Genomic DNA, 26513 nt, shown 5'->3' on the forward strand with positions numbered 1-26513 from the left:
GTTCTGCTATTTAGTGACGGATGAATACTACTCCCCCCCGCCCCTCTTTTTTTTTCGCCTCTAGAATTACCTATAATAACTCCCTCCGTCCGAGTTGCAAAAATAAAAGAGTGATCTTTCCATGGTGTCCAAACTCTTGAGCCCGCTTTGTCGCCTCGATAGTTACTACAGAGTAGATTTCTCTCCCCCCCCCCTTTTTTTTTTTAACGTGCGGTAGAAATAAATAAAAAAGAGTGATATTTCTTGGTTAAAACGGACCGGCCCTGCTATTTTGGGACTACGTGTTCTCTCTCCCCCCCCCCCCCCCCTCTTGTTTTCTCGTGGACTATCCGCAGAAATAAGAGAGTGATCTTTCCTTGACTTCTTCTCGTTTAAACTGTTGAGGGAAGAAGAGAATTATATATATATAAAGATAGATAGTCTCGTAATACACAAGGCTGTATCAGATATTTATCAGTTAAAACCAGAGCCCATCTGGGTGTCAAAATCGGCCATGGCATTAAAATGCAATCCGGGCCACTAATTTTGTGCCCTGTAATGAACATCCATTGGTACCTATCCACATATGTCAAGTTGGATGATGAATAAACAATTGCACACGCAACAATTGCTAAAATACGTATAAGTAATTGTACAATGCAATTAATCAATAATACTACGGTCTGCACTTTGCGGTATTATTCACTACACTACGTAACGTACTGTATTTTAGCTAAGTTATGCCATCATTAAAGGCATAGTGTTAGGATTGTATTACACCGCAAAATCTATTTGAAAAAAAAAAAGATCATTAATAAAAGTTTAGGCGTGGATCAATCAGGACAGTCCGTGGTTCCATTTTACAAGAAAATGTAAAATCTTTTCTGGGAAAAGATTAGGAAGCAAGTCCACCTGCATTTGACCGAAAGCCTAAATAGCAAGTCCGACCTGGATGAAATCCATGTTATACGAATGGGGCACCAGGAGAACTAATCTGTTTTCCCCATCTCTGTGTTTTGATGACCGCCTCATGTAAGTTCGCTTATAAATGCTCTAGTTTTAAAACACATAGGAAGCAAAGTGTGCTTCATATGATTACAAAAATAAAGATAAAAGAAATGAGAAAATATCTTATAACTAATAGAACTTTAATTACAACCTAGAATTCCCACATCTTCCTTAACTGAAAAAAAAACAAGTACCTATTTTCTAGTACATAATTAGTTCGCTTGCCTTTGTGCATAAAATAGAAACAAAATGGCTGCTTTGTTCATCACAAATCTTGCGGTGAAGGAGATCTTTAAAAAAAAAAAGGTAGTTACCATTTCAGACCTTGAGATCTAATGGGCAGATGATGTAAAGATCATCTATTTCTGTGGCCCACGGTTAACTAGATTGTTATGTGGTCAGAGGCCATCACAACTAACAACCGCCTTCACTTTCCCTAACTAATGTCAGGTGCCCATTAGAGCTGGTTGGACTCAGGAGAGCCCAAAGATCCCGAAATCTAATTCCCAGTCTTCACAAAGATTCGAACCCCGGGCCTCGGTTCGAAAGCAAAGCGCTTTACCGCTCAGCCACCGCGCCTCCATAACATCTAACTCAGAGATTCCATGCAAGTGCAATCTACAGAGAGAGGATCACGAGAGTCACGTGATTCTAGGGCTACAGCCGACCTGCTTTACCATCAGCATCACACCTCCAATAAACATCTATCCAGCCACAAGCACCACCTTCCACCACCAAGCCCCTCACCGCTGTTTTATTTTATCCAATGTCATAACCATACAAATTAAGAAAAAAAGATGATCCTTTATCCACCCACGCACATTTAAAACGAAATCAAATTTAGGAAAACGTGAGCTGGGGTGAAGTTACATGATTGATGTTCAATATTTTAATACAGTATCGTTAGAAGATTTGGTTTATGTATACTTTTAGAACATGTTTAGGTCAAGTACGTTTAGAAAACATATAAACACGCATATACATATGTATTTTATTCGTTCTAATAGATATACTTTAAATTGGTTTAATACATTTTCACCCTCATAAAATTGTCAATCAATTGTGGGGCCCTATCCGTAATAGATTGCGCGGGGCCCAGTCAGGGTAGGGATAAGGATAATAAGTGAAAATTACGATTAAGTATTAGAAAATAAATTCGTATTTACTGCAAGTTGACAATGGCGTTTTATTTTTTATCACGCGTAGAATTGGGGTTTATCATATTGAATGACACCCCAAAATGACAACGTTGTCAATTTTTTAAGGAGATTTTTATGGGTTTTCAGAAGATTTTAATATTTCAGGAGATTTCCAGAACTTTTTTTTATATACTTTGAAATTTTATAATGGTTTAATTTAATAATTTACACTTAGAATTAACACGGGGCCTATAAAAGTACGGGGCCCACTGCGGTCGCATAGGTTGCAGTGGCCTAAGGCCGGCCCTGCATACAATAATTATTGTTATTATTGTATAAAGTGGTGCCACATTCTTCTTGAGCTTAACTTAACACTGATTAATGATTATGCCTTAAATGAAGTTTGGATACAGTATTGTACAGACTCGCAATACGTACACGAGACAGAGGTGAGAGGTCTTGGCTTCTTACTGCATGGCTATTCTTTCCGTCAGGGAATTGAACGTAACCATAACGAAATACAAGTTCGGGTAGCTCTACATGTACACTAGCATTGCACACCGGCTACGCCCGTTGATTTGTTCCCAGGCTTTATATTTTTTTTTTATGATTGGAACATCCCTGATTCTTTTGAGATTTCAATAATCGGTCCATAATTTAACATATTGTTTAGCCCGTGAAGTGTGAGAAGCGTGGTCGAGAGGCAAAGTGCGCTTGCACTTGGCTTGGTTTGGCTACCTAGAAGGGGGATCGAGGTTCGACACCCGACTCGGACAGAGTTGTGTTTACTGAGCGCCTAAAGGCAGCACGGAAAACCAACGCCCAGATACCTCCTCGCCCACACTGGTCCACAAATGAGAGGACCAAAGCGCTCTGAGCATGCTATAAGCATGAAAGTAGCGCTATATAAAAGCTATAAATATAATTATTTTATCTGTTACAATGAAATGAAACTGCACGCTTTTTTTCCCTCTCTCTTTTTCTCTCTGCTTATCGTAATTTCTCCGACATAGACTTTTGATGTAAAAAGACCCGTTTTGTAACGCTAAGTGTTGTGAACTCCTGACATGGACATTGACACATAAACGTACGCCTTCAAAAAAAAAAACCAGGGATTAATTAAGAACAGAATATATACTTAATAAAAGCAATCAGAATAAACTTTAACTCTAAACAACGCCTCAAATGTTAAACTAATTAATATAAAACACACTATGAAAACTACCTCTTAGAGTAATTCTACGATTGGTCGTAAAAACACAGGCCTCTGACAACCAAAACAATCTCTCAAGGGCCGTAACTCTACTTTAACTAACAGACCAATGACATCAAAACAAATAAACATAGAATTCGTTTTAACTTACAACCAAGATTCTATTAACTAACAATTAACGATGCTATGTACGAATACAATCGTCACACCAACTCCCGACACAAACACCGCATATGCTTTAAGTCCGTGAATTCAAGTAGTAATTTTACATAGTCACTGTCCCTTCTCTACAAAAAATTAAAGCGTCCTACGTAAAAGCTCTGACTTTTCTTAGATTTCTCATTTCAGTATGTAATATACCCTGGTGCTTGATGACCGTAATTCCCGCCCACACACAACCCCTGCTTTCAAAAGTTTCGCCCCTTTTTTATTACAATGACAGCCCTTAACTTTTTTTTATCTTCCTCCGATTGAACGACCCTTCAACACTTAGTCTTACAAGGTCTTCAGGTCGTAACGATCTTCTCTCAGGGAACAGTATCAGAAAAAGAAGAAGAGGCAGACAGAGAAAGCTATGGGAAGACAACATCAAAGAATGGACGGGCCTGCCATTGAAAGAGGTTCCATCCAAGGCAAAAGAGGAATGTAGAAAGATGGTCAACAAATCTTGTGTCGTGCCCCAACGGTCCAAAAGACTAAAGATCTTCATCCGTCATTTATTCCCCCAGTATAACCTAATGTAAAGACTGAAAAATGTAAGTGCACATAGATATGCGATCTCTCACTCTCTCCACTAGTTTAAATATAAAACTCTTCCCCCCAAAATAACAACGTTGCTAGGACCGTGCCACTTTCCCCATTTCTCTTTCACAATTCGAAGTGTATTTTCTTTTTTTCTTCTTTTCCATCAGCTCTCGAATGCATGTTGCTGAAGGCCAATCGTGCTGGGAGACTATGACGCGGCTTACTGAACGTTACCTGTCATAAACAAACACGTAGAATAAATTGGAAATACAGAATTCTGCAGAGCCATCGGTGCGCAGAAGGGAAACATGTGCAGTGATAAGATGACATACGTTTCACATAAGTGATGAAATGAAATAACAGAATGAGTTGTTTTTTTTAATGTTCTCGAGGAGCTGCTTCTTTGCCCTTGACTGACCGGGCAGATATCAGTTCTTCACTTTCCTCTTTCTAATCTTTAATACTTTCAAATTCATTATCTTTAGCACTTTCAAATTAATATCTTTAGCACTTTCATATACATTATCTTTATCATTTTCAATTTCTTTATCTTTAGCACTTTCAATTTCATTATCTTTAGCACTTTCAAATTTATTTCAAAGCCCTTATGAAACCGGAAACCAAATCCTATTTGAATGCCCCATTCCAATCCGACTTAGGCAGACCTTACTACCACTACAGCCCATCATAACCAATACTTGGTACAGCAGTGCTGAACACCTGAAGAGAACAGCACACTATTTTCCTTGGCACATTCTGCAAAAGAGCTCACAGCTCAGCAGCAAAAAGCTGGATAGAAGATGAGCTCTGAAAACTTAAAGTGGAGATAAGTCTAAACATTTAATCTATACTAATGAATACTGCTTTACTGATGGCCAAAGACTTCTCACTTTCAAGTGATTGAAGCAATAAGTAATGAATATGATATGAATATGGTGATAGTTCAGGATTCTAGTTTTGAAAACGTTCCTATATCGGCAATCTTCAATAGCCATCTTGAATGAGACGAGCTCCTGGGATATGTCAGAATGTAGAACTCTTTGCTTCGATCTGCCTAACAGTCCTTTTGGTGGATCCCCGAAGCCTTTCTTGTGTTTGGGTTTAGAGGTCTGCATTTTTCCTTGGGTGGGTAGCCAACCAATCGAACGAGACTTTCTTGTGTTTGGGTTTAGAGGTCTGCATTTTTCATTGGGTGGGTAGCCAACCAATCAAACGAGACTTTCCTGTCCTTTTTTAAAAATCTGTTTAATGCGCCTGTTACTTGCCTTTCCCACATACTCATGTAAGTATTAACTCTTTCTCTCCGTAATCTTTTACCACATTCTGGTGGAATCAACGTTGGTATCGTCTTTTAGGAGAGAAAGAGTTAACAGTTCCGCTTGACCCAATACCTGAGCCACAAAGCTAGAAGTTGGATTGGTCATCGGAGTCAGACCACTGAAAGCATTTGATAAATAGTGGAGTTCTAATAACCATTACCGGCGTCAATAGAAAGTAAAATTACAGCAAAAAAAAAATTGGTAAACTTCCCCAGGCTTTGAGGTATTGTCTTCGATTCTGAAGATTAAGGATGAGTGCACTGGCGGATCCAGGGGGGGGGGCGGCGGTAGGGGCGATCACCCCCTCCCCCCATCACTCGGCCGACCCTCCCCCTTTTGTTGGGGGGGGGGAGGACGAATTTTACTAAAGAAATCACACAATTTGTATACGAATTTATTACTTATATTAATAATATATACTCATTATTTATATTTCAACCTATTTTTAGATTATTCTCCCCCCCCAGTATGTTGGCCGATATGGTGGAATGGGGAGGTGGCGATGGCATCATTCCCGCCCCCCAACCAAAAACTTTCGAGTGGGGGGCGGGCAGTCCAATTTATTTGTAGAAATCACAGCTTGTTAACAGAATCAATTAAATATCTATATAATTAAAACTGTTAATGATATTTTAACTAATTTTTAAATTATGTCGATTCCCTGTTAGCCGATTGGGTGGGATGGGGGGGGGGTGAATACATTTACTGCCCTTCCCACCCTAACCCTTTGAGGGGAGGAGGGCGGTCCTACTTTTACTTAGAAATCATAGTTTGTGAACAAAATTTGTTGAATTACTATATAATGTTTATATTATGTCGCTACACTTCTGGTATCTTAGCCTTTTCGGTGAGGTGGGGGGGGGGCGATTGCTTCTACTGCCCTCCCCACTCTAGCCCTCTGAGTGGGGGGGGGGCGGTCCTATTTTTATGGAGAAATCATAGTTTGTGAACAAAATTAGTTGAACATCTATATAGTATATTGTTATGACTTTGCCATGCGCACCGCCATCCAAGATAGTGCAGAAAGAAGGTGCGCACTATCTGTGACCAAACAAGTCGGATGTTGACATTAGTAGGCAAACGATTTCCGCCCAAGTAGAGAGCCAATATGGAGATGCTGTACTCAAGGCAGATGCCCTTTGTGTTTGTCATGTCTCTATGTAAATAAACGTCTATGTCCTCGTTGAGTTGCCTCACTTAAGTTATTACAATTGGTGTCAGAAGTGGGATTTATAGGCAACTCAACGAGAGGAGGTAGGATTAGATCTCTATGGCATCGTTGAAGCTATTACATCAGCTCTTAATTAAAGAGCTAAGACAAGAGCTTCGAGACCGAGGTTTAAAACCTGTCGGTAGCAGGGAAACGCTCACGGCTCGTCTGCGGCAAGCTCTGATCGATGAAGAGGAAGATCCGGAGACCTATCAATTTGAAATTGAGCCTGGGATTGTTGATGTAATGGGCAAGATCCAAGACTGTGGGGATGCATTTAAGGAACAATTGAACATGATTGGGAATAAGATGAGGAGCATGATGTGGAACAAAGTAGATGAAAGTGTGTTGCCAGTAGAAGGCCAAATAGACCAAAGTGATAACATTGTGTCGCAAGCAAAAGGAGGAATAAACTCGTTAGGGAAGGAGCAGTTGCCTTGTCAGGACTGTGGCTGCACAATCCGTGGTGATGGAGGCGCTGGGGATTGGAGCGCCGTCTGTGACTGTGTTGTGGGCAAGTCTGTCGCGGGTGACTTTCAAGGCGAGAAACGTGACGACGATTGCTGCGACGATCTGAACGGTATGTTTCAAATCGAAAGGAAAGAAACAAATGAAGAAACAAGAGAAGTCTGTTATGTGCCTGAAGTATTTGTTCCTGTTGTACCTGTTACCAGTACCTTAATGAGCCGGACAGATCAAGACAACGTTGGGTCTGCGTCCAAGCTTTCTGCTGTGGACCTTAAAGACCTCTGTTTATCTGTCAGTACCTTTGACGAGAATTCAAACCATGAAAGCCTGAAGACCGTTTCTGATTCCTTGCCTTGGATGACGTCGGGTGAAATTGTGAATACGGGCCCCAACAATGGCCGAGACAGAAACAACGAATTTGACTTTGGCAGCGGCATAAGAGAGGACTCGATGCTTGGCAACTGCATGCAGACGATTGACATGAACTGTATATGCGGCGCCATGCGGGGACAGTGCCCATGCCAAGAAACCCAGCAACAAGATCTGAACTTAACAGACATTTGTACTTCTGCCTACATCAGTGAGAGTGACTTGAATGATGGTGAATCAATTCCAGCAGATCATGCAGTGGTGGATGAACATTCGCTTATCGAACATTACAAGAGTGCTCCATGGACATACATTACAGATGAAGCTGAGAAAGACTATGTGTTTGAAAACATGGCTACCTGTGGGCCTACAACACGAGACGTCCATGGAAAAGGTCCGCTGACTTGGCGTCTTAAAACAACGGCCCTGGAAACTACAGTGATCGCCACAACCTCCATTTGTGTTAAGTGGCTGGCATCAGAGACTATCGTCATGAGGTCAAAGCGTAGACTGGCCAACTGGAAGAAGAGGAAGCGACGGCCTCGGAAAACTGTGCAGATGGCTTCGTGGACAACAGGCTCCCTGCCGCCTGTGGCTCCCACTGATCGACCTCCACCTGAACTGTCAAACCTTAGCTGCAGTGTTTCTTTTCGGGACGAAAAGTGCTAAGACGGGGGCAATGTTATGACTTTGCCATGCGCACCGCCATCCAAGATAGTGCAGAAAGAAGGTGCGCACTATCTGTGACCAAACAAGTCGGATGTTGACATTAGTAGGCAAACGATTTCCGCCCAAGTAGAGAGCCAATATGGAGATGCTGTACTCAAGGCAGATGCCCTTTGTGTTTGTCATGTCTCTATGTAAATAAACGTCTATGTCCTCGTTGAGTTGCCTCACTTAAGTTATTACAATATGCTACATATTGATGTTTTAATCCATTTGTATATTATGTCGCACATAGACTCTGATCTCAAATTTTATCATTAGTAGCTGTCAAAAGCTGTCAAAAGAAAGGCCTCAACATGACTTTTTTTTTTTCGCCAAAGGTTGAGAAACACTGCTTTTGTTTAATATATATATATGCTGTACGCGCGTATATGCTTAGGGTTCGGGCTTACTGGGCGTTAGGGTTAGGGTTTGGAAAAAAATCGTCCACCTCCCCGACTCCAAAGTTCTGGTACCGCTAGTGGATGAGTGCAGTATTTGACTTGAACACGCAACATCTGATACTGACAGGAGCCGTATTCCGCCGGGGTCAATATAAGATTTCGACAAGGGCTTTTCTTTAGGTCTCAAAAAAATGTCCGCGACCTTCGCGAAAGGACTCCAAGTGTCTCTTTCAAAGACCATCTGCTTCCAGCTCTTTTTTTTTTCTATGCTAGTGAGGGAACAATTGCATCTGAGTTCATCTTTAGAGCGCTTTTGGAGGAGGGGCACCTGAGTTACGCCGTCTTGCATGGGGGATACATATCCGACCCAGCGGAGCTGTCGAATGGTAAGCACTAAGTAACTGGTGCTTCTACACTGTTCACACCGGCCTCCAGAAGACTATGGTCATGTGTTAGTCTTACCAGCGTATGCCCATTATTGAGCCAAGACACCTTTGATGGAAGCCTTAGATAAACAGCATCCAGATCTCAGAGCCACACAAAAGCTATAAAGATATTAAAGTCTTCTTTTTTTTAGGCATATGTCAATTTATATTGTTACGATTCTCTCCTACTCATCAGGCCTTCCGTAAACACTGCTAAAACTCAACACAATACATCAACACATCAAGAACTTGACAACAAGAGCTCCACAATATCGGGTACTTTAATAATGAGTGAATAAGTAGGTAACAGCCAATACTAGACAATTGGCATCAAACACATCAACAACTAAAATGTCACTCTGTACATCACCGTACAAAACTCTACTGTCTCTCTTTCTGGACTTGTACATCAACACATGAGGACTCAACCAGGACCGACTTCATGGCCAGACTAACAGTCCCGGTCTCGACGCTCTCCGGTCTTGAACTGCCGCTTTCCTACACACTGTCACTCGTACACGCAGGCTTTCGATCACATGACCATAACATTGGTCCTATTTGCGTGTAATCGTAGTACTGTCCCTTGTCCATGGCCCCACTGACCTGAGTGATTCACGTGTGTGTCAGCTGAGCCTATAGTTAACCCTTTAGCGCCGCCAGTAGGGTCGTAACACTGCCCCCTTCTCAGATTTGTCCGTCCCGGACAAAATCTATCACACGACATGGGCAGTGGAGGTGAATCGATGCAGGAGGAGGTTTATCGGTGGGGGCGACAATAGGCTTATATTGCCATCTCGATGGAGTCATCTGTGTTGTAGTCTGCGTATGTTTCTTTCTCCTGCTCCAGTTGACCTTCACCTGGCTGCACTGACGTCGTGGTTGCATCGCCGTGCACTTTGGACTCAGCAAACGTCGCCTTCTTCGATCGCTCACTTCTGAGGGCAGCCATTTAACACACGGGGAGGGATAGGATGTCAGGACTGGGGTCACCAAGATCGTTGGCCTATCAGGTTGTTTCATAGGGCTTTCAAGAGACGGGTTTTGGGAATGGGTATCAGGTCCACGGGAGGGGAAATAGTGGCACAAATCATCTTCAGGCTTGTCCGGAGGACAAACTAGTGGAGCAAGTTGGCAGCACTCCACTTGCGAAGGACCATCATCTTCAGCATCAGGCTCCAGTTCACTTACTTGACCATCATCAGGGCTTCTCACTATGGTCTCGTCAGCAGGACAAACGTCTGTTGGGTGCAGACCTTGCCGATGGGTTCCTTGGAGTTGGCGTTCTCCCTGCAAAGCTCGACACACAAAGTTCTTGCCAAACATCTGGGTGCAGTCATCAGGATTCGAGTTCCTCTCATCAGCACTGACAGATTGACAGATGTCTTTAATGTCCTCAGCTACAGGCTTGAAGTAAGACACGACGTTGTCTTGTTCTATCTGGCTGACGGAGGCACTCATATCATGTACGTCTGTAGCAAAAGCGTTGGTTGAACTACTGGTCTCGGTCTCTTCTCTGGTTTCTTCATCTGTCTCTTTCTGCGAGTCACCCTTGATCACATTCTGAAAGCCAGCCAACATCTGTTTTTGAAATGTGATCAAGAGCTCTACCACATCAGGTTCGAGTTCAAAGAGGAACGTGTTCGGATCTTCCTCTTCATCCACTAGGGCTTGTCGGAGACGTTCTTTAAGAGTTTCGTTGCTCATTTCGTAGTACTTCAGTCTTCGCCATTTCAGCTCTTGTTTCAGTTCTTTCAGATTCAGTTCATCTAGCAGTTTTACAGAAGCCATAGGAAATCCCACTTCAAGACACCAGTGTTACGATTCTCTCCTACTCATCAGGCCTTCCGTAAACACTGCTAAAACTCAACACAATACATCAACACATCAAGAACTTGACAACAAGAGCTCCACAATATCGGGTACTTTAATAATGAGTGAATAAGTAGGTAACAGCCAATACTAGACAATTGGCATCAAACACATCAACAACTAAAATGTCACTCTGTACATCACCGTACAAAACTCTACTGTCTCTCTTTCTGGACTTGTACATCAACACATGAGGACTCAACCAGGACCGACTTCATGGCCAGACTAACAGTCCCGGTCTCGACGCTCTCCGGTCTTGAACTGCCGCTTTCCTACACACTGTCACTCGTACACGCAGGCTTTCGATCACATGACCATAACATTGGTCATATTTGCGTGTAATCGTAGTACTGTCCCTTGTCCATGGCCCCGCTGACCTGAGTGATTCACGTGTGTGTCAGCTGAGCCTATAGTTAACCCTTTAGCGCCGCCAGTAGGGTCGTAACAATATCTTCTCAATTAGTATCAACAGTTGTCTCACGCTGACGTTAAACTTAGACGGATGAGTGGGGCTGTGCTATTACAAATCTATTAAGATGTAATAAAGTTCCCCTTTCAGACCTCACTATAGGGCAGATGTATAGGGAAGATGATGTTAAGATCATCTGTTTCTGTGGCTCACGGTTAGCGATGGTGTCATAGGACCAGTACAACGACCAACCGTCTTTACTTTTCCCCAACTTATTTCATTTACTCATTAAAGCTGGGTCTTGGGTGGACTCAAAGGCAGCTTAAAGATCCCGAAATTAAAATTCCAGTCTTTAACTGGATTCGAACCCGGGATCCTCCGGTTCGGAAGCTGCTTTACCACTCATCCACGGCGCCTTCTTAAGAGATAATAGATCAATATATTTTAGGAGTGTGAGAATGGATGACAGTACAACCCACACTGTAGATCCCTAAAGAAAAGTCCCATTTCTGTATTAAAAAAAATTATGTTACGTTCAGGACTGAATGGTGTTGGTGAACTTCCAAAAATGAGTCATACAGTGGCGGCGCCAAGAAAAACGTGGTTGGGGTGGGGTGGAATGTCGGAGTACATTACCGTTAGCACTAGGGCTACTATAGCTTGGAATGCACGTCTCAGATTGGCGTTCTGGCTGAGTTGAACAATTTTCTATTATTAACATCACATTCTAATGCTGTCGGCTTCATTGAAGACTGCCAAATTGTCATGCTCTCTTTTCTCAGCTTCAGCCACCTATTGTGGGCGACCATTCGTCCAGTCCACCTCACCCATTACACAAATAATATGCTTTTACAAGTCCACCTCATCCATTACACAAATAATATACATATACAACTAATTAAATAGTTAGCTACAAGCGGAAAACAAGACACCATAAAAAATATTGTAATTTTAAAAGCAACGAAAAATCTTTGTTCAGTATTAGGGTTGATTGCATTTCTTTGGAGTGGCTAATGGATCCTTGACCTTACATAACTAATTAGACGTATCTCAACCAGATACCTTGAGATATCATTCAGGACATTGAGCAAGTCTTTCCACCCAGAAAAATGTCAGTTATTAAGAGTAACAAAAAAACTAAAACAAATTAATTCCACTTATCTTATTCATGGTAAACCATTAACACAGACTAAAATCGCAGAATACCTAGGTATTATAATAAATGAAAAACTGTCATGGAATCCCCAAATTGATGAAAGTATCAAAAAATCAAACAAAGCATTAGGATTTATTAAATAAAATTTCTATAAATCAAATAAGAACATACAATTAAAATGTTATTTAACCTTGGTTAGGCCAATAATAGAATATGCATCCTCTGTTTGGGACCTCTCAACTCAAGAAAACATTAAGAAACTGGAACAGACACAAAATAGAGCAGTGTGAGCTAGCCAGGAAAACCAGTGACTTGGCAGAATTTAGGTCATTGGTTAACATGCATGACTAGATACATGACGCGTAGGAAGTATTCATTTTCTTTTTTTAAGGTCACGTCTTTATTTGTTTTTTTACTCTTTTGAAGGAAACCCAGCATTTGCGCTATTCAATTTTAGCTTTGTCATCATAGGAATCCTTGGGCCTTAGGCCTCTTTTCTTATCCTCTTATATGCCTCTTTTTGGGCACTCCTGCCTCTTTTGTGGGCTTTTTAAAAATTTAGTACTGAAGAGAATACATTACCAACAACACAAGAAACACTAACGTTTGTATTATTTATTTTTTAAGGGACATCACTCATATTTAATTCCTACTTTTAGTTAGCGTTTATTACGAATGCGAGTTGTATAACCATTTTTTTTAAGGAAACCTCAACATTTGCGCCATTCAATTTGAGCTTTGTCATCATAGGAATCCTTGGGCCCTTTTCTTTGCCTCTTTTTGGGCCAGCAACACATAAGACAATAACGTTTGTATTTTATTTTTATATAAGGGAAAACATTGATATTGCCATTAATAAAAGATTTTGATGTGTCTAAATTTATACTTCTTTTTTAAGATGTAAAATGAGTAAACAACATGACATTTAAAAAGACACTATTCTTATAAAGCTAATATCAACTCTGGGTGGAATCTTTTCTCCCAGTTTCCATTCTCGGATCATCAAATACTCTGAAAGACACAAAGATAAAGGCACATTCCTCATCCCATATGCTAGGACAAATTTGTACAAATACTCCTTCTTCCCTAGTGCTATACAGCATGGAATGGGTTGCCTGAGCTAGCCAGGAAAACCAGTGACTTGGCAGAATTCAAGTCATTGGTTAATATGCATGACTAAATGCATGACGCGTAGGACGTAATCATCTTCTTTTTTGAAGTAACGTCTGTATTATATAAGATAGGATCAAGTTGAAACTTGGCACAATTATTCATTGACGACACATAAATCAATACAAAATTAACCAATCAATCAATTAGTCAGGATTAGATAATTTTGTTTAATATAGTAATGTAGTATTAGGCGCCTCCGCGCTGTGACTTGTGTGGATAAGTTCAAACAGAGGCAACATTCCAATAACCAACTTACACACAATCGAAAGGCCAACACTATAAAGCTACTCGATGCTGATGATCGATGGTGAATCAAAGGTTTAATACTTCATGAAGGGAACCGTCGAATGTCGTTAGCCTAAATCTCTACGTCCATAAACCTCTTTCTAGTATTTATTTTAAAAAATATAAACAAGAAAAATCTTTTAAAAATACATTTAAAAAAAAGGACAATACCTCCATTTTACAACTTCAAATAGAATAACAAGTAAACTTTGAAAAATTCTGACAGACAAACCAGATTTCATGTGTGCGGCTAACGTGCTAGTAATTCTTTTCTCAGCGATATACATCAACTGTTTAATTTCTTGAAAAATCGTTAGAGACGTTTTTTTTTTTTATATTAGCGTCCAGGTTCCTCCATGAAGTTGTGACTTGAATAGAGCTATTGTAAAAATGTTGACTAAAGGATGAGATCATTAAAAAGATATAGAACTACTTTTTAATTAATTTTTTTTTAGTAAACGTATAGAAGTAAACATTTTCAATTCATTGAAGAGGTATGTGAACCATCAAATTGTGCTGCCTCCAGGCTAAGAAACATTAAATATAAATCTGTTAACATCGAGAGATGCAGAAGACGTAAATATGATCTATCAGGTAAGCTGAATTCAATGTGTCAATGATGAGATATCCGTGCCCAGCATATGTGTGTCAAGGATATGAGAGAGAAGGGAACACCTTGCCCCTTCTTTATAATTTATTCAAAAAAAAAAAGTCTTGTCTTTCTTTTTTTTGTGTGTTTTCTCCTCAGTCCTCCCCTCTAGTTGCCATCATTCTCCTCCCCTACACTTGGCCCTCACTCCCCTCTAGTTGCCATCATTCTCCTCCCCTACACTTGGCCTTCACTCCCCTCTAGTTGCCATCATTCTCCTCCCCTACACTTGGCCTTCACTCCCCTCTAGTTGCCATCATTCTCCTCCCCTACACTTGGCCTCACTCCCCTCTAGTTGCCATCATTCTCCTCCCCAACACTTGGCCTTCACTCCCCTCTAGTTGCCATCATTCTCCTCCCCTACACTTGGCCTTCACTCCCCTCTATCTTTCTGGCCTCTTAGCATTTTGGACAGTCCTTACCACTGTCTTGAGTTAGATTACTTTTAATCGATACAAAGACTATTACTATGTTATCCAATAAACCAATTATCTAAGGTACAAGCAAGCAAAATATAAAGTTACATGTTTTTTTTTAATGGGCTGACCAAGGGGAAGAATTTCCCACATTTAAAGCGATATATCTCAATAATGTATAATTTATTATAATTGATTACCAATAGTTAATTGAATAATTGATTTTTTTTAATTGACTTACGTTTTGCTTGGTACATTGATTGTGTAAAGTTATAACCTGGTCCGAGAATGGGTGTAGGAAAATAACGTGTTTAAAATTTGTACCAGACAGACAGACAGACAGACAAACTGAGAGAGTGATTTGATATATAAGGCTTTGTCTTCAAGTAAGAAGATAAATGAGGAATGCTGTATTTCACGTTTTTCACGTGGCTACGGTGCCCCAGCTGCGACCTACATATTTTGCCACAGCCAGCGCAGAAATAATCATTGTCTGCATGTGGTCTATTTAGATTATTAGATTCTCACGTCACTGTCTGTCCTCGTCAGTGGATTATCTTTTGGTGTATCCCGCGGTGTATCTCCAGCTGTCTCATTCTGTACCCGCCTGCACCCAGTCGCTATCTCCAGCTGTCTCATTCTGTACCCGCCTGCACCCAGTCGCTATCTCCAGCTGTCTCATTCTGTACCCGCCTGCACCCAGTCGCTATCTCCAGCTGTCTCATTCTGTACCTGCCTGCACCCAGTCGCTATCTCCAGCTGTCTCATTCTGTACCCGCCTGCACCCAGTCGCTATCTCCAGCTGTCTCATTCTGTACCCGCCTGCACCCAGTCGCTATCTCCAGCTGTCTCATTCTGTACCCGCCTGCACCCAGTCGCTATCTCCAGCTGTCTCATTCTGTACCCGCCTGCACCCAGTCGCTATCTCCAGCTGTCTCATTCTGTACCCGCCTGCACCCAGTCGCTATCTCCAGCTGTCTCATTCTGTACCCGCCTGCACCCAGTCGCTATCTCCAGCTGTCTCATTCTGTACCCGCCTGCACCCAGTCGCTATCTCCAGCTGTCTCATTCTGTACCCGCCTGCACCCAGTCGCTATCTTCTAAGCTGGTCTTTAAAGCGTTTCTGTGGGGCACCTCTGTTACGTCGACCACCTTTGAACTCACCAAAGACAAACTGTGGCATACATTCGTCCCCCATTCGAGATATAAGGTTTGTAAACAAAAGTGTGAACAATAAATGTAAGAATAAGAGAACAAAAAATTGTCATGAGAGAGTGAGAGAGAGAGAGAGAGAGAGTGAGAGAGAGTGAGAGAGAGAGTGAAAGAGAGAGTGAGAGAGTAAGAGAGAGAGAGAGTGAGACAGAGAGAGTGAGAGAGAGAGTGAGAGAGAGAGTGAAAGAGAGTGAGAGAGAGAGTGAGAGAAAGAGTGAGAGAGAGAGAGTGAGAGAGAGAGAGTGAGAGAGAGTGTGAGAGAGCGTGAGAGAGTGAGAGAGAGAGAGAGAGTGAGACAGAGAGTGAGAGAGAGAGTGAGACAGAGAGTGAGAGAGTGAGAGAGAGAGTGAGACAGAGAGAGAGTGAGAGAGAGAGTGAGAGAGAGAGTGAAAGAGAGAGAGAGAGAGACAGAGATTGAGAGAGAGAGAGTGACGAAGGAGAGTGAGAGAAAGAGACAGAGTGAGAGAGAGAGAGAGAGAGAGAGAGAGAGTGAGAGAGAGAGTGAGAGAGAAAGTGAGAGAGAAAGTGAGAGAGAGTAAGAGTGAGAGAGAGAGTGTGTGTGAGTGAGAGTGTGTGTGAGAGAGTGAGAGAGTGCGAGAGAGAGAGAGAGTGAGAGAGAGAGTGTGTGTGAGAGAGTGAGAGAGTGAGACAGAGAGTGAGACAGAGAGTGAGAGAGAGTGAGAAAGAGAGTGAGAGAGAAAGTGAAAGAAAGAGAGAGCGAGAGAGAGAGAGTGAGAGAGAGACAGAGAGTGTGAGAGAGAGTGAGAGAGAGTGAGAGAGAGAGTGAGAGAGAGTGAGAGAGAGTGAGAGAGAGACAGAGTGAGAGAGAGAGACAGAGTGAGAGTGAGAGTGAGAGAGAGAGAGAGGGAGAGTGTGAGAGAGAAAGAGTGAGAGTGAGAGTGAGAGAGAGAGAGTGTGTGAGAGAGAGAGGGAGAGAGAGAGTAACGAAAAGGGGAATCGAGTTTTTCATTCAGTAGAAAATTGATCGCGAGAAATTTAAAATATAACAATGATGTCATAAAGTTCAATGATGAGATGTGTAGTATCATGGAGTTTGTTTTAGAGATATTTTTACAAAGCTTACATCAGCTCACTCTGTCTGTCTGGTAAAAAGTTTGTACACGTTATTTCTCCCACACCCAATCATGGATAAAGCTGAAATTTTGCTGAATTATTTCTTTTACCTGACAACACAAAAATAAATTTTAAAAAATCACCAAATTAGTAAATTAACTATTGGTAATTAATTATTTTGTTTGGTATCTCGAACAAGGAAAATAAACTGCACTTGACTGAAGTGGTGGTATACGCTGAATTAGTCCCCTTTACAGGTCGCTGCTTTGAAGTAAGTTTACAACAAACAATACATAACTATACAATCTTCTATAGTCATAAGCACCTCACTTACAGAGTGGTTTGTATGTCGGCTTGCTGAGGCTTTATCCATGAATTCGAATTCAGGTCATTCCCCCCTTTATACAAATGCTTTATAAAGCGATTACAATAAAATTCACTCAAATATCCCTTTCTCCACAACCCCCATTTTCTCTACTGGTCCAGATCAGTGATAGGACTATAGCGTATTGAGAAAATTAAAAGCATAAAATTGCGCTCAACAAAAAAAAAATTGGTAAAAATATTTCTAATCGCACAGATCTATTATAAACTTAATCACATGACTTATCCAAATGTATTCATACAATTACACTTCGTCTAAGCATTTTAAAATGTTTTATTATAAGTTGTGTAAAGGATGTATAGTCTTTTTTAAAATAAAGATTTTATAATGTTCTAGTTGGAGAATGATTGATTGATTGCTAGGGACAGGGCTTAAACAAAGTTAATTAATGGAGAGCTACTGGTGGTGACTAGAATAATAATTTTCAGATAGAGTTTTGAATGTTAATGCACTGGTATGGAAAGGGTATACATATCTTTGAATAAATTTTATGTCAATGTTATTGAAAAGAGAGTTCTGATTTCAAATCTCTTTCTAATTTGACATGTCACAAAACGGCTACATGTGTGCTATCTGGAGGTAAACAAAAGAGGTAGCCAATGGGAACAGCGAAAAATAACAAAACAAATGTTTTTTTTGTAATTTTTTTAAACACTAAGAAAAGAGAAAAAAAACCCAGCTGGCAGCTAATATGTTTTTCCTTTATGTCGGTCATTCTGTATTGGTGATCGCGAAGGCTGAATTGAAGCATGAGAGAGAGAGAGAGAGAGAGAGAGAGAGAGATACACCTGTTGTGCCTATCTTTAACTTATCTACAACGCTGAAGGTGAGAGAGGTTGGGTTGGACTGTTTACAAACCGAACCGACTGCCCTTATTTAATGAGAGGTTTTTGTAGAGGTTTCTGTAGAGGTTGTACATTGTGAATGACTACAACGTAAGGAGATATATCGGTACTGAGTGGACTGTGACTGCTCTGAGCAAGGCTTGAACTGTCTAAGCAATTGGAGATTTTCACAATGCCAAGGGCGTTCAATTGAACTTTATTGCTGCCAACTAAATGAAAAGTATAAAGTTATAATTTTAACACTACGACAATATCAATGCGGGCAAGTTGATCTTCGTATCAAATCCCTTACCACTAATTACTTGGCCATTTATTTTTTAACTAAGTTTGAAGTCTTAAAGTGAAAGTCTAATTTTTTCTCCTTTTTTGAAATTATTTTGTACTACAACGGAACACCAAACTGTGGGAGATGAGTGGGCAGAAAAATATAGAGGTGCAGATCTTAGAGAGGAATGGGAGATGGATTGGTCACACCCTTAGAAAAGATACCAACAACAGAGCTAGACAGGCCTTAGGGTGGAACCCCAAGGGAAAAAAGCATAGAGGAAGACCAAAAAGAACGTGGCGACGCAGAGTACTAGATAAGAGAGGACAGCCGAGAGGACAGGAAAAAGCTGGGAAGCCATTAAAAAACTAGCAAGAGACCGTGGAGAGTGGCGTGTTTTTACTGAGGCCCTATGTTCCACCCAAAGGAAAGACGATGATGATGACAGACGCAAGAGCTTAACAAATTGTATTCTGTAGTGCTAAAAAGTGAAAAAAATAAAGTGTGGTATACCTTAAAAAAAAGCCTAGCTTATCAGCACTTCCGTTTGTTTTAAACAACGGAGACATCAAAAAGCTATTAGAGTTGTCCACATTGCAAGAAAATATCCAATGGCTGTGAAAAGCTTATGCTTTTTGTTTTTTTACATCATTTATGTTACATAATGTTGGACCAGCTGTTCTAATGACGATACATATAATATTAATAATGATACTGATTTGGGCAATCTATAACCAGCTGAGTGGACAATGAATATGGAGTGGGTGATTAATGATATGAAGTGTTTCTTAATGCAAAATTCTTTGCTAAGAATCCGTGACATTGGTCAAATTGTAAGAACAGGAGAGCACCATGATTTATCCCTACAATTCCTCATAGCAATTATGTATCGTTCACAATTAAAGACGTCACCGTACAGAGATTATCCGGCCCGCCAATGTTTTGTAATAGTTATTAAAATAACTTTATATACAATAAATTAATTCAAGTTTTTAATATGAATTATAGACATACAAATATAAACTATATCCCGTTACTCCACTTTTAAGAAAACAACACAATTTATTCATCCACAGACCGATGACGAAAGAAAAAGAATCCGAATATTTCCGAAAAGAATTAATAATAAAAAAAAAATGAAGCCTTTATAAAAAACTGTGCCCAGAAAGCTGCTACACATGGCAGTTCTGTTGTGCATTTCTAAAAGTACTTAAAAACTTTCCAATGTTCAACACTGTAGGATTCAACTTTGTCAAGTTTTATGTCCATTATATAAAAAAAAAATAAGTTTCAACTGTACGCTTATCTAAAAAAACAACAACAACAAAACTAACATTTAATGTTAAATCAACACATAAAATTTAAGTCTAGTACCCATCAGAGTTTGGTGGACTCAGTGGCGCCCTAAACATCCTGAAATTAAAAATAAGAGTTTTGACGAATTTCAAACCCAGGATTCAAGGTTTGAAAGCCAAGCGCTTAACCACTCAGCCACCGCGCCCGCACTTTATTTCGGGTGATGACTAGCTATTGCCGTACTGAGAAACTATGCATTTTTTGAAAAAAATAATAATGACATATGCTGGTTCTAAAGTCTTTACATTTCTGGGTATTATTTTATACATATAAAACGAATAGTCGAACTTTGTATTTACACAAAATGTAGCGTTTTCGGCTAACTTTCAACAACTTTCAACGCAGTACCATGAAAACAGTTTCAAACTAATAATGATCTGAGGGGAATACCGGTAACTTCACATTTACAGTTATATTTTTGAACACTATACAAATTATTCCCTTTATTCGATATGAAAATTAATCAATTACCACTTTTTATTAACTATATTTTATATTTTGTCTTCGATACTAAATAATTGTGTAAAGTTTGAACTTGATATGAGAAATGGGAAGAGGGGAGGAATCATTTCTATCGGACAGGCAGACAGTGTGAGGTGATAGAAGCTTTGTAAAAAACTGTAATGGGCGCCTCTTTCTGATGTCACCATGAGTAAATATATGGCAGGTAATGTGTGAGTATTAGCTAAATAGATTCTAGTGTAACCAAGAGTTAAGTTTATCGCAGTGGAGGTTATAAAAAAGGCAATGAAAGTTGAAGTAGTGATAAGCTGTAAACAAGGGACGGAAAGACGTGTAGATTAACTCTTTCTCTCCGTAATTATTTACCATATTCTGGTGGAATCAACGCTGGTATCGTCAGTTAGGAGAGAAAGAGTTAAAATGAGTTGTAATTTGCTTAAACTGTTTAAAATATTATTTCACTCGTGTTTCTAGATACATCTATATTGCGGTCAATAACTGGATTGTCAATATAGTTATGTTCATTTTTCGTTTTAAAAGAAGTTTGTTCAAATTTTGATTAAAGTTTTGCATTACGAATGTAATACGTCTACAATGGTGTAGTTCAGGGGTTCTCAACCTGTGGGTTACGACCCCCTTGTGGGTCGAAAGACGATTTGTCAGGGGTCGCCTAAGACCATTGAAAACATCAATGCGCGAGTGCCTCCTGCTACGTCATGCTTTTTTTTTTATACTAGTCACATAAGTAAGCAACATAAAAATGGTGAATAACAAATAGAATAGTAAATAGTGAAATTTTTTATAACACTGTGAAAGGCACCGTTACTTAGGCTTATTATTTTTACGTTTGGGGGTCGCCGCGTAGTGGAGAATCACAAAAAGGGGTCGCTGACCTATAAAGTTTGAGAACCGCTGTTGTAGTTGGACTAGATATCTAGAGGTTAGACCCATTCCCCGAGTATCAACAAAAGGGGTTTTCTTTCTTTTTTTTTTTTCGTATTCTATATGCACCACAATACTATCGCCAAGGGTAACTTTTTAACCTCCAATTACTAATGACAAGAACTTAATACTGATCTAGTGGGAGCACAAAAAATAAATTATTCCAAAGAAACTGTGCAGATAGAGACTTGCTAAACAGGTTTGTGAATAATTTTTGAAACATCCTAATGCTTATAACAATGTGAGTTCCACACTAAAAATTTACTAAGAGCACACATTTTTAATGTCTTACCGTAACAGTCTCCCGAACGTCGCCGTCAGCCTTTTGTTCCAGAGACTGGAAGATGAAACCACCGAGGATTGTGTAAGCCACGACCAGAGAGCAAAGTCCGATATGGGAGAACAAGAAGGCGATGAACTTTTTGCAGTACTGGATGCACTTCCTCTTTCGCTCCCTCATGGTGCTCTCTCGCCTCTGGCGGAGCCTTCGGCTGGACGATGGGAGGAGAGGGGGCAGAGGCTCCTCACTCTGCATGGGCTCGTTTGGGAGGGGCTCGAAGCGTATGTGCTTCTTGGTGTAATCCAAGGAGAACTCTGGCTCGAAGATGTCGTCGATGATATCCGTTTCTTTGCTGATTTCCAGCTTGCTGAGGTTGATCTCATTTTCCATGTTGACTAATGTGTCGCTGGGGAAGTCACTCGTCACTACCTCCATGCTCGGTAACGTCTCGGCCCCCTTCCCTTTCCGCTTCTTCTCCCTGAATCGAGCGAGGCGATTCTTCAGGAGTATAACCGCCGTGAGAGACAGCTTCTTGGTCTTGGGCGAGCCATGGGTTTGGGCTGGCTCTGGTTTGATGCTCTCTGAGGCGAAACTAGAGCCTGCCACCACTGGCTGCGGACGAAGAATACCGTTCGTCCTGTCAGGGGCGGTGGCGCCACCGGGAGCGAATCTGACGATTCCCAAGGAAGCTGCTTCTACCGGCTTACGAAGGTCTCCCAAAGAGGATCTTTGGTACGCCTCTTTGTACTTTGGCGGATCTGTAGGCACAAATGTGTCGCTTACAACACTGTCCCGCCGCTTAGACTTTTTCATACTTTGTGATCTTTTCTTAAGCTTTGGCGTCTTTTTGGAAGTGAGTGAGTTAATTAGCCAGGTAGACGTCTGAATTTGCTTATCTATCATGATCATATACTTTGAAGGGTCAGCAGTTCTCAAAGTGTAGTTCACGGCTTCTGCTGTGTTGGTCCTGGGCTCTTCTTTTTTCTCTTTCTTGTTGTCTTTTCTCTCTTTCTTACTTTTCCGCTTAAAAGACTTTCTCCACCCTTTCACTTCCTTGATATGGTTTACCTCCTTTGTCGGTTCCTGGTCACCCTGTTTCCGGGTCACCCTGCTCGCCAATGACTGCTCTTGTATGTACTCAGCTAAACTATAGTTGGAGCTCGTCGGTTCTCTGTGACGCCCCACCTCTAGCCCGTGAAAGAGTGGGATCAAAGGCAGCGCTTTTACTGGCTCTTTTTCTTCCACGGTAGTGAGAACCCTTGGACTAGGCGGAGCAATCTCATGGCGTTTTATTGAAGGACTAGTTGCTTTGATAGCCGATATAGAGTCATTAGGTAAACCTTTTAGTGATGGACTAGCATCCTTAGTTGGAGACGAAACATTTTTAGATGTATTAGTATCCACAGCAAACGGTTTATTATCTAGATATGAACCTAGTACTATTTCAATGTCGGGGTAAGAGTCCGGAAGTTCTTTAATAGCTATATCTTTTTTCTGGATTATATCCTTTGTATCGGGTCCCTTAATTGTTTTAGCAGGTTCAACTGTTTTCTGATCAACTTCTGCATTGCTAAATGGCAATGTTGACCCGTCTTTAGATACACTTTTGAGAATGCCTTTTCTCAAGTTACTCGGCGAGCTAGCTACTTTGGACGCTGGGGAGACTGCTGTTGAGCCTGTAGATAGCTCCTGTGGAATGATAAGTATGGCTTTGTCGGCAGGCGATGGCATGTCCGACGCGGTTCGCAGAGCCCGATTTGGGGTGAAAGATCGTCTGTATTTTAGTTGAGCTGCCGGGCTCATAGCGGGAATGAACGTGAGCTCTGGTTTGACTGTTTCTTGATGTTTTTCATGTAAGCCACCGATGCTTTCAGTTCCGGTTAGAGTGCTTGCACTCACGGCTGAAAAGAAGTCGCCGGACAGGCTTGCCGTGGGCGTGTTCCCAGGTGAGCTTAGCTCAGAGGAGGTGAGTTTTGGCTTTACGGGTGGGCTGGAGGTGTTCCGGAAGAATCTTCGATAAGGCTTGTGCCTGGCACTAACATCACTCTTAGACCTTCGAACGCCGTGAGGAATATACCTCTGACCTGTTTGTACTTCACTATTTCCTTTCGCGACATCCTTTTTTGAATCTTCTATTTTTCGTTCCACTCCTCTAAAGCCGCTGTCACGAACGTTGAGCTGAGTATTTTGCTTTTCTTTTATTGGGCTCAACAGTTTTTGCAGCACTGTAGCAGTGAGTTGATTGGAATGAGCGTACTCAGCCTCCTCGGGTGGGGTCGAGAAAGCCGAATTTTCCTCAGAGGAATCGTCGTCGCTTTCTGCGTACCCTTGGTCGGATGATCTAAACGAAGATGTCATAGAATTGATCTGTGGACTCGAGGACAAGGAGCTGCAGTCGACGGCGCTGTCTTCCAGCAATATGGATGTTGGTCTAACGGCAGAAACTGTTGAAGATATTTCAGGTATTTCTACGTTGGCGCCATTCAGAGACAGACTTGGCGCTGTGGCTGTTACCACAGATGAGCTTAGTTTGTTGACTGGCTCTGTGTTGCTATGTACAGTGCTACTTAAAGGCGGTAACGTAGGCGATGTTCCAGACACATTCCCTGCTGGATCGATTCTAGAAGAATGAAGCTTTGAACTGTGCCCTTGCAGAGGATCTTTGGACGCATTAGACTCGTTGATAGAGCTGTATCTGGTCAAAGATGGTGGGAGATGCTGCCTCAGCTCAAGAAATTTCGTAAGTGAAGCTTTTCGTTGCTCGTCCATGTTTTTGACGGGAATAGTCACTGGCTTGGAGGAATCGACCACGTCTTCGTCCTGCGAGGAGATACTAACGTTAACTAATGTCTTAGTATCCTCACCGTCATTCTGCGCATCACCCTGAGACGTTTGATCCAACTTTGAAGCGTATCCAGTTATAAAGTCCTCAACCTCGAAATCTCTTTCGCCCACGTCTTCACGAGAATCATATGCACCAGGATCTGCTGGAGAGGCGAGGAAAGTGTCAGTTGGTTTGACATTACCGCCTAAAACTTGTAATGGCTTCTTCAGCTCCGGATTTGAAGAGTACTTATAAAAGGCGCTTCTCTCTGGATCAGAAGATAATATGCTTGCCTTGGATAATCTGGGCAGAGTCGAGGATGAGCCTGGAGGCTTTTCTTGACGAGGTATTGCAGCTTCTAATGGTGCAACTCGAACCGGTTCAAAATTGGATATCGACTCTACCTCTCCGTTACCTTTCTGACGTTGTGGCGATCTGCCAGCAGAGTGGACTCTCTTAAGTCTCTGTTCTTTAACTGCGTCTCGAACGGTCATGTTCATTAGCCGATCTCGTGGCTGTACACGAGAATCGAACGAATGGTAAGGAGAGACTCTTTTCAGATTGGTTTTGAGTTTTTCCTGGCTGATATCCGTACACGAAGGTGACTCCTGGACATTTTCCGTTTTATCCTTCATCATTTGACCTAAATCAGTCTCTGACTTGCTTCGTTTCTTTCTTTTGAAGAAACCGGAGAACCTTGACCTTGAACTGCTTCTGGAACGAGACTTGAATCGTTCTTGGCGTTTCAAAGGCGCATCTCCCGTGGCGCCAGTGTCAGGCGATTGAGGCACTGCCGACTCAACCGTAGCTTCTTCTGGTTGTCCAGGCACACCATCGTGAGATGGAGATTCACCAAGACCTTGTGTTTTTTTGGAATGCGACAAAGAGGCCGCTTGGGGTTTCGACTTTTTCCCCGAATGTTTAGCGCCTTTCCTGGTCTTCTTTGCACCAGATTCGTTGGATTTGGCTGGGAGATCGGAAGAGTTCTCTCTGCCATTTTCCATCTCCTTGTGTTCGACCTAGACTGAGGGAATCAATCGCGCAAACATCATTGATTTACAAGTTTTCTCTGGAGCTGCCGATGTGACGGCTTATCAAACTAATGAGCCGTAATCTCGAAGATTTCATAGCAATAGCACTATATAAATCTTATGACCAGAAGCCTGGCAAGGAGCAGCTAATATTTATAATCACTGTTCACAGCAGATGTCGATATATCATCTGTAAGAAAGAAAGAAGAAATAATTGTACGTGCCATAAGAAATGTCAAATAGTTTTGTGTATTATTACAAAAAATTAATTCTAAAGATTTTAAAATGAAATGTTTGAGTGTGAAGTACCAAGACAATTCTTCATAATGAATCACTGAATTTGTAAATCTATTTGTCAACTAAGAGTTTGTTTTGAACATTATAATATTTTATGGCTAGTCAATAGGGACATGCATATTTAAGTGTTTATCTGAACATCTGATATGCACGAGGGTTTTGCATATAGACTATTATAAGCTGCTCTCATCCCAACTCATTGTGTAGCTATTGGAAGCCATTTGGTGTATCCGGTGTACAAAATAAAGGGAGTGTTTATAAGATACATTTTTTAAAGGCATTTGATAATTTGTGTGCAACATATTTAGAACTGAAGAATCAAATCTCCTAAGTGTTTCCATTTCTAGCTCAAAATAATATTGATTTTAGAGTAAGCACTAGGAGCCGCGGTGGCTGACGGGAAAGCACTTTTTGTTAAGTCGGAGGTGCGGGATTTTTTAATCTCGGGATGGTTAACGATGGTGTCATGTGGCCAGCACAACGACCAACCACCTTTACTTTTCCCAAACTAATGTCAGATACCCATTGAGTGTGCTCAGGAGCGCCTTAAAAATCCCGAAATTCTAAATGCCAGTGCTCACTGAGATTCGAACTCACACT

At 41.2% G+C, this 26513-nt stretch overlaps 1 protein-coding gene across 1 annotated transcript in view; it reads right to left on the reverse strand.

Annotated features, from left to right (window-relative positions):
• The window catches only part of LOC106067754 (uncharacterized), a 92183-nt gene that overhangs the window by 16406 nt on the left and 49264 nt on the right, over positions 1 to 26513 (reverse strand). The window contains exon 2 of the mRNA XM_056006582.1: positions 21774 to 25806. Coding sequence (XP_055862557.1) covers positions 21774 to 25589 — 3816 coding nt within the window. The 5' untranslated portion in view covers positions 25590 to 25806. The remainder of the gene's footprint in view (positions 1 to 21773; positions 25807 to 26513) is intronic.

The sequence above is a fragment of the Biomphalaria glabrata genome, chromosome 12 (assembly GCF_947242115.1).
Source record: "Biomphalaria glabrata chromosome 12, xgBioGlab47.1, whole genome shotgun sequence".
Taxonomy (NCBI): domain Eukaryota; kingdom Metazoa; phylum Mollusca; class Gastropoda; family Planorbidae; genus Biomphalaria; species Biomphalaria glabrata.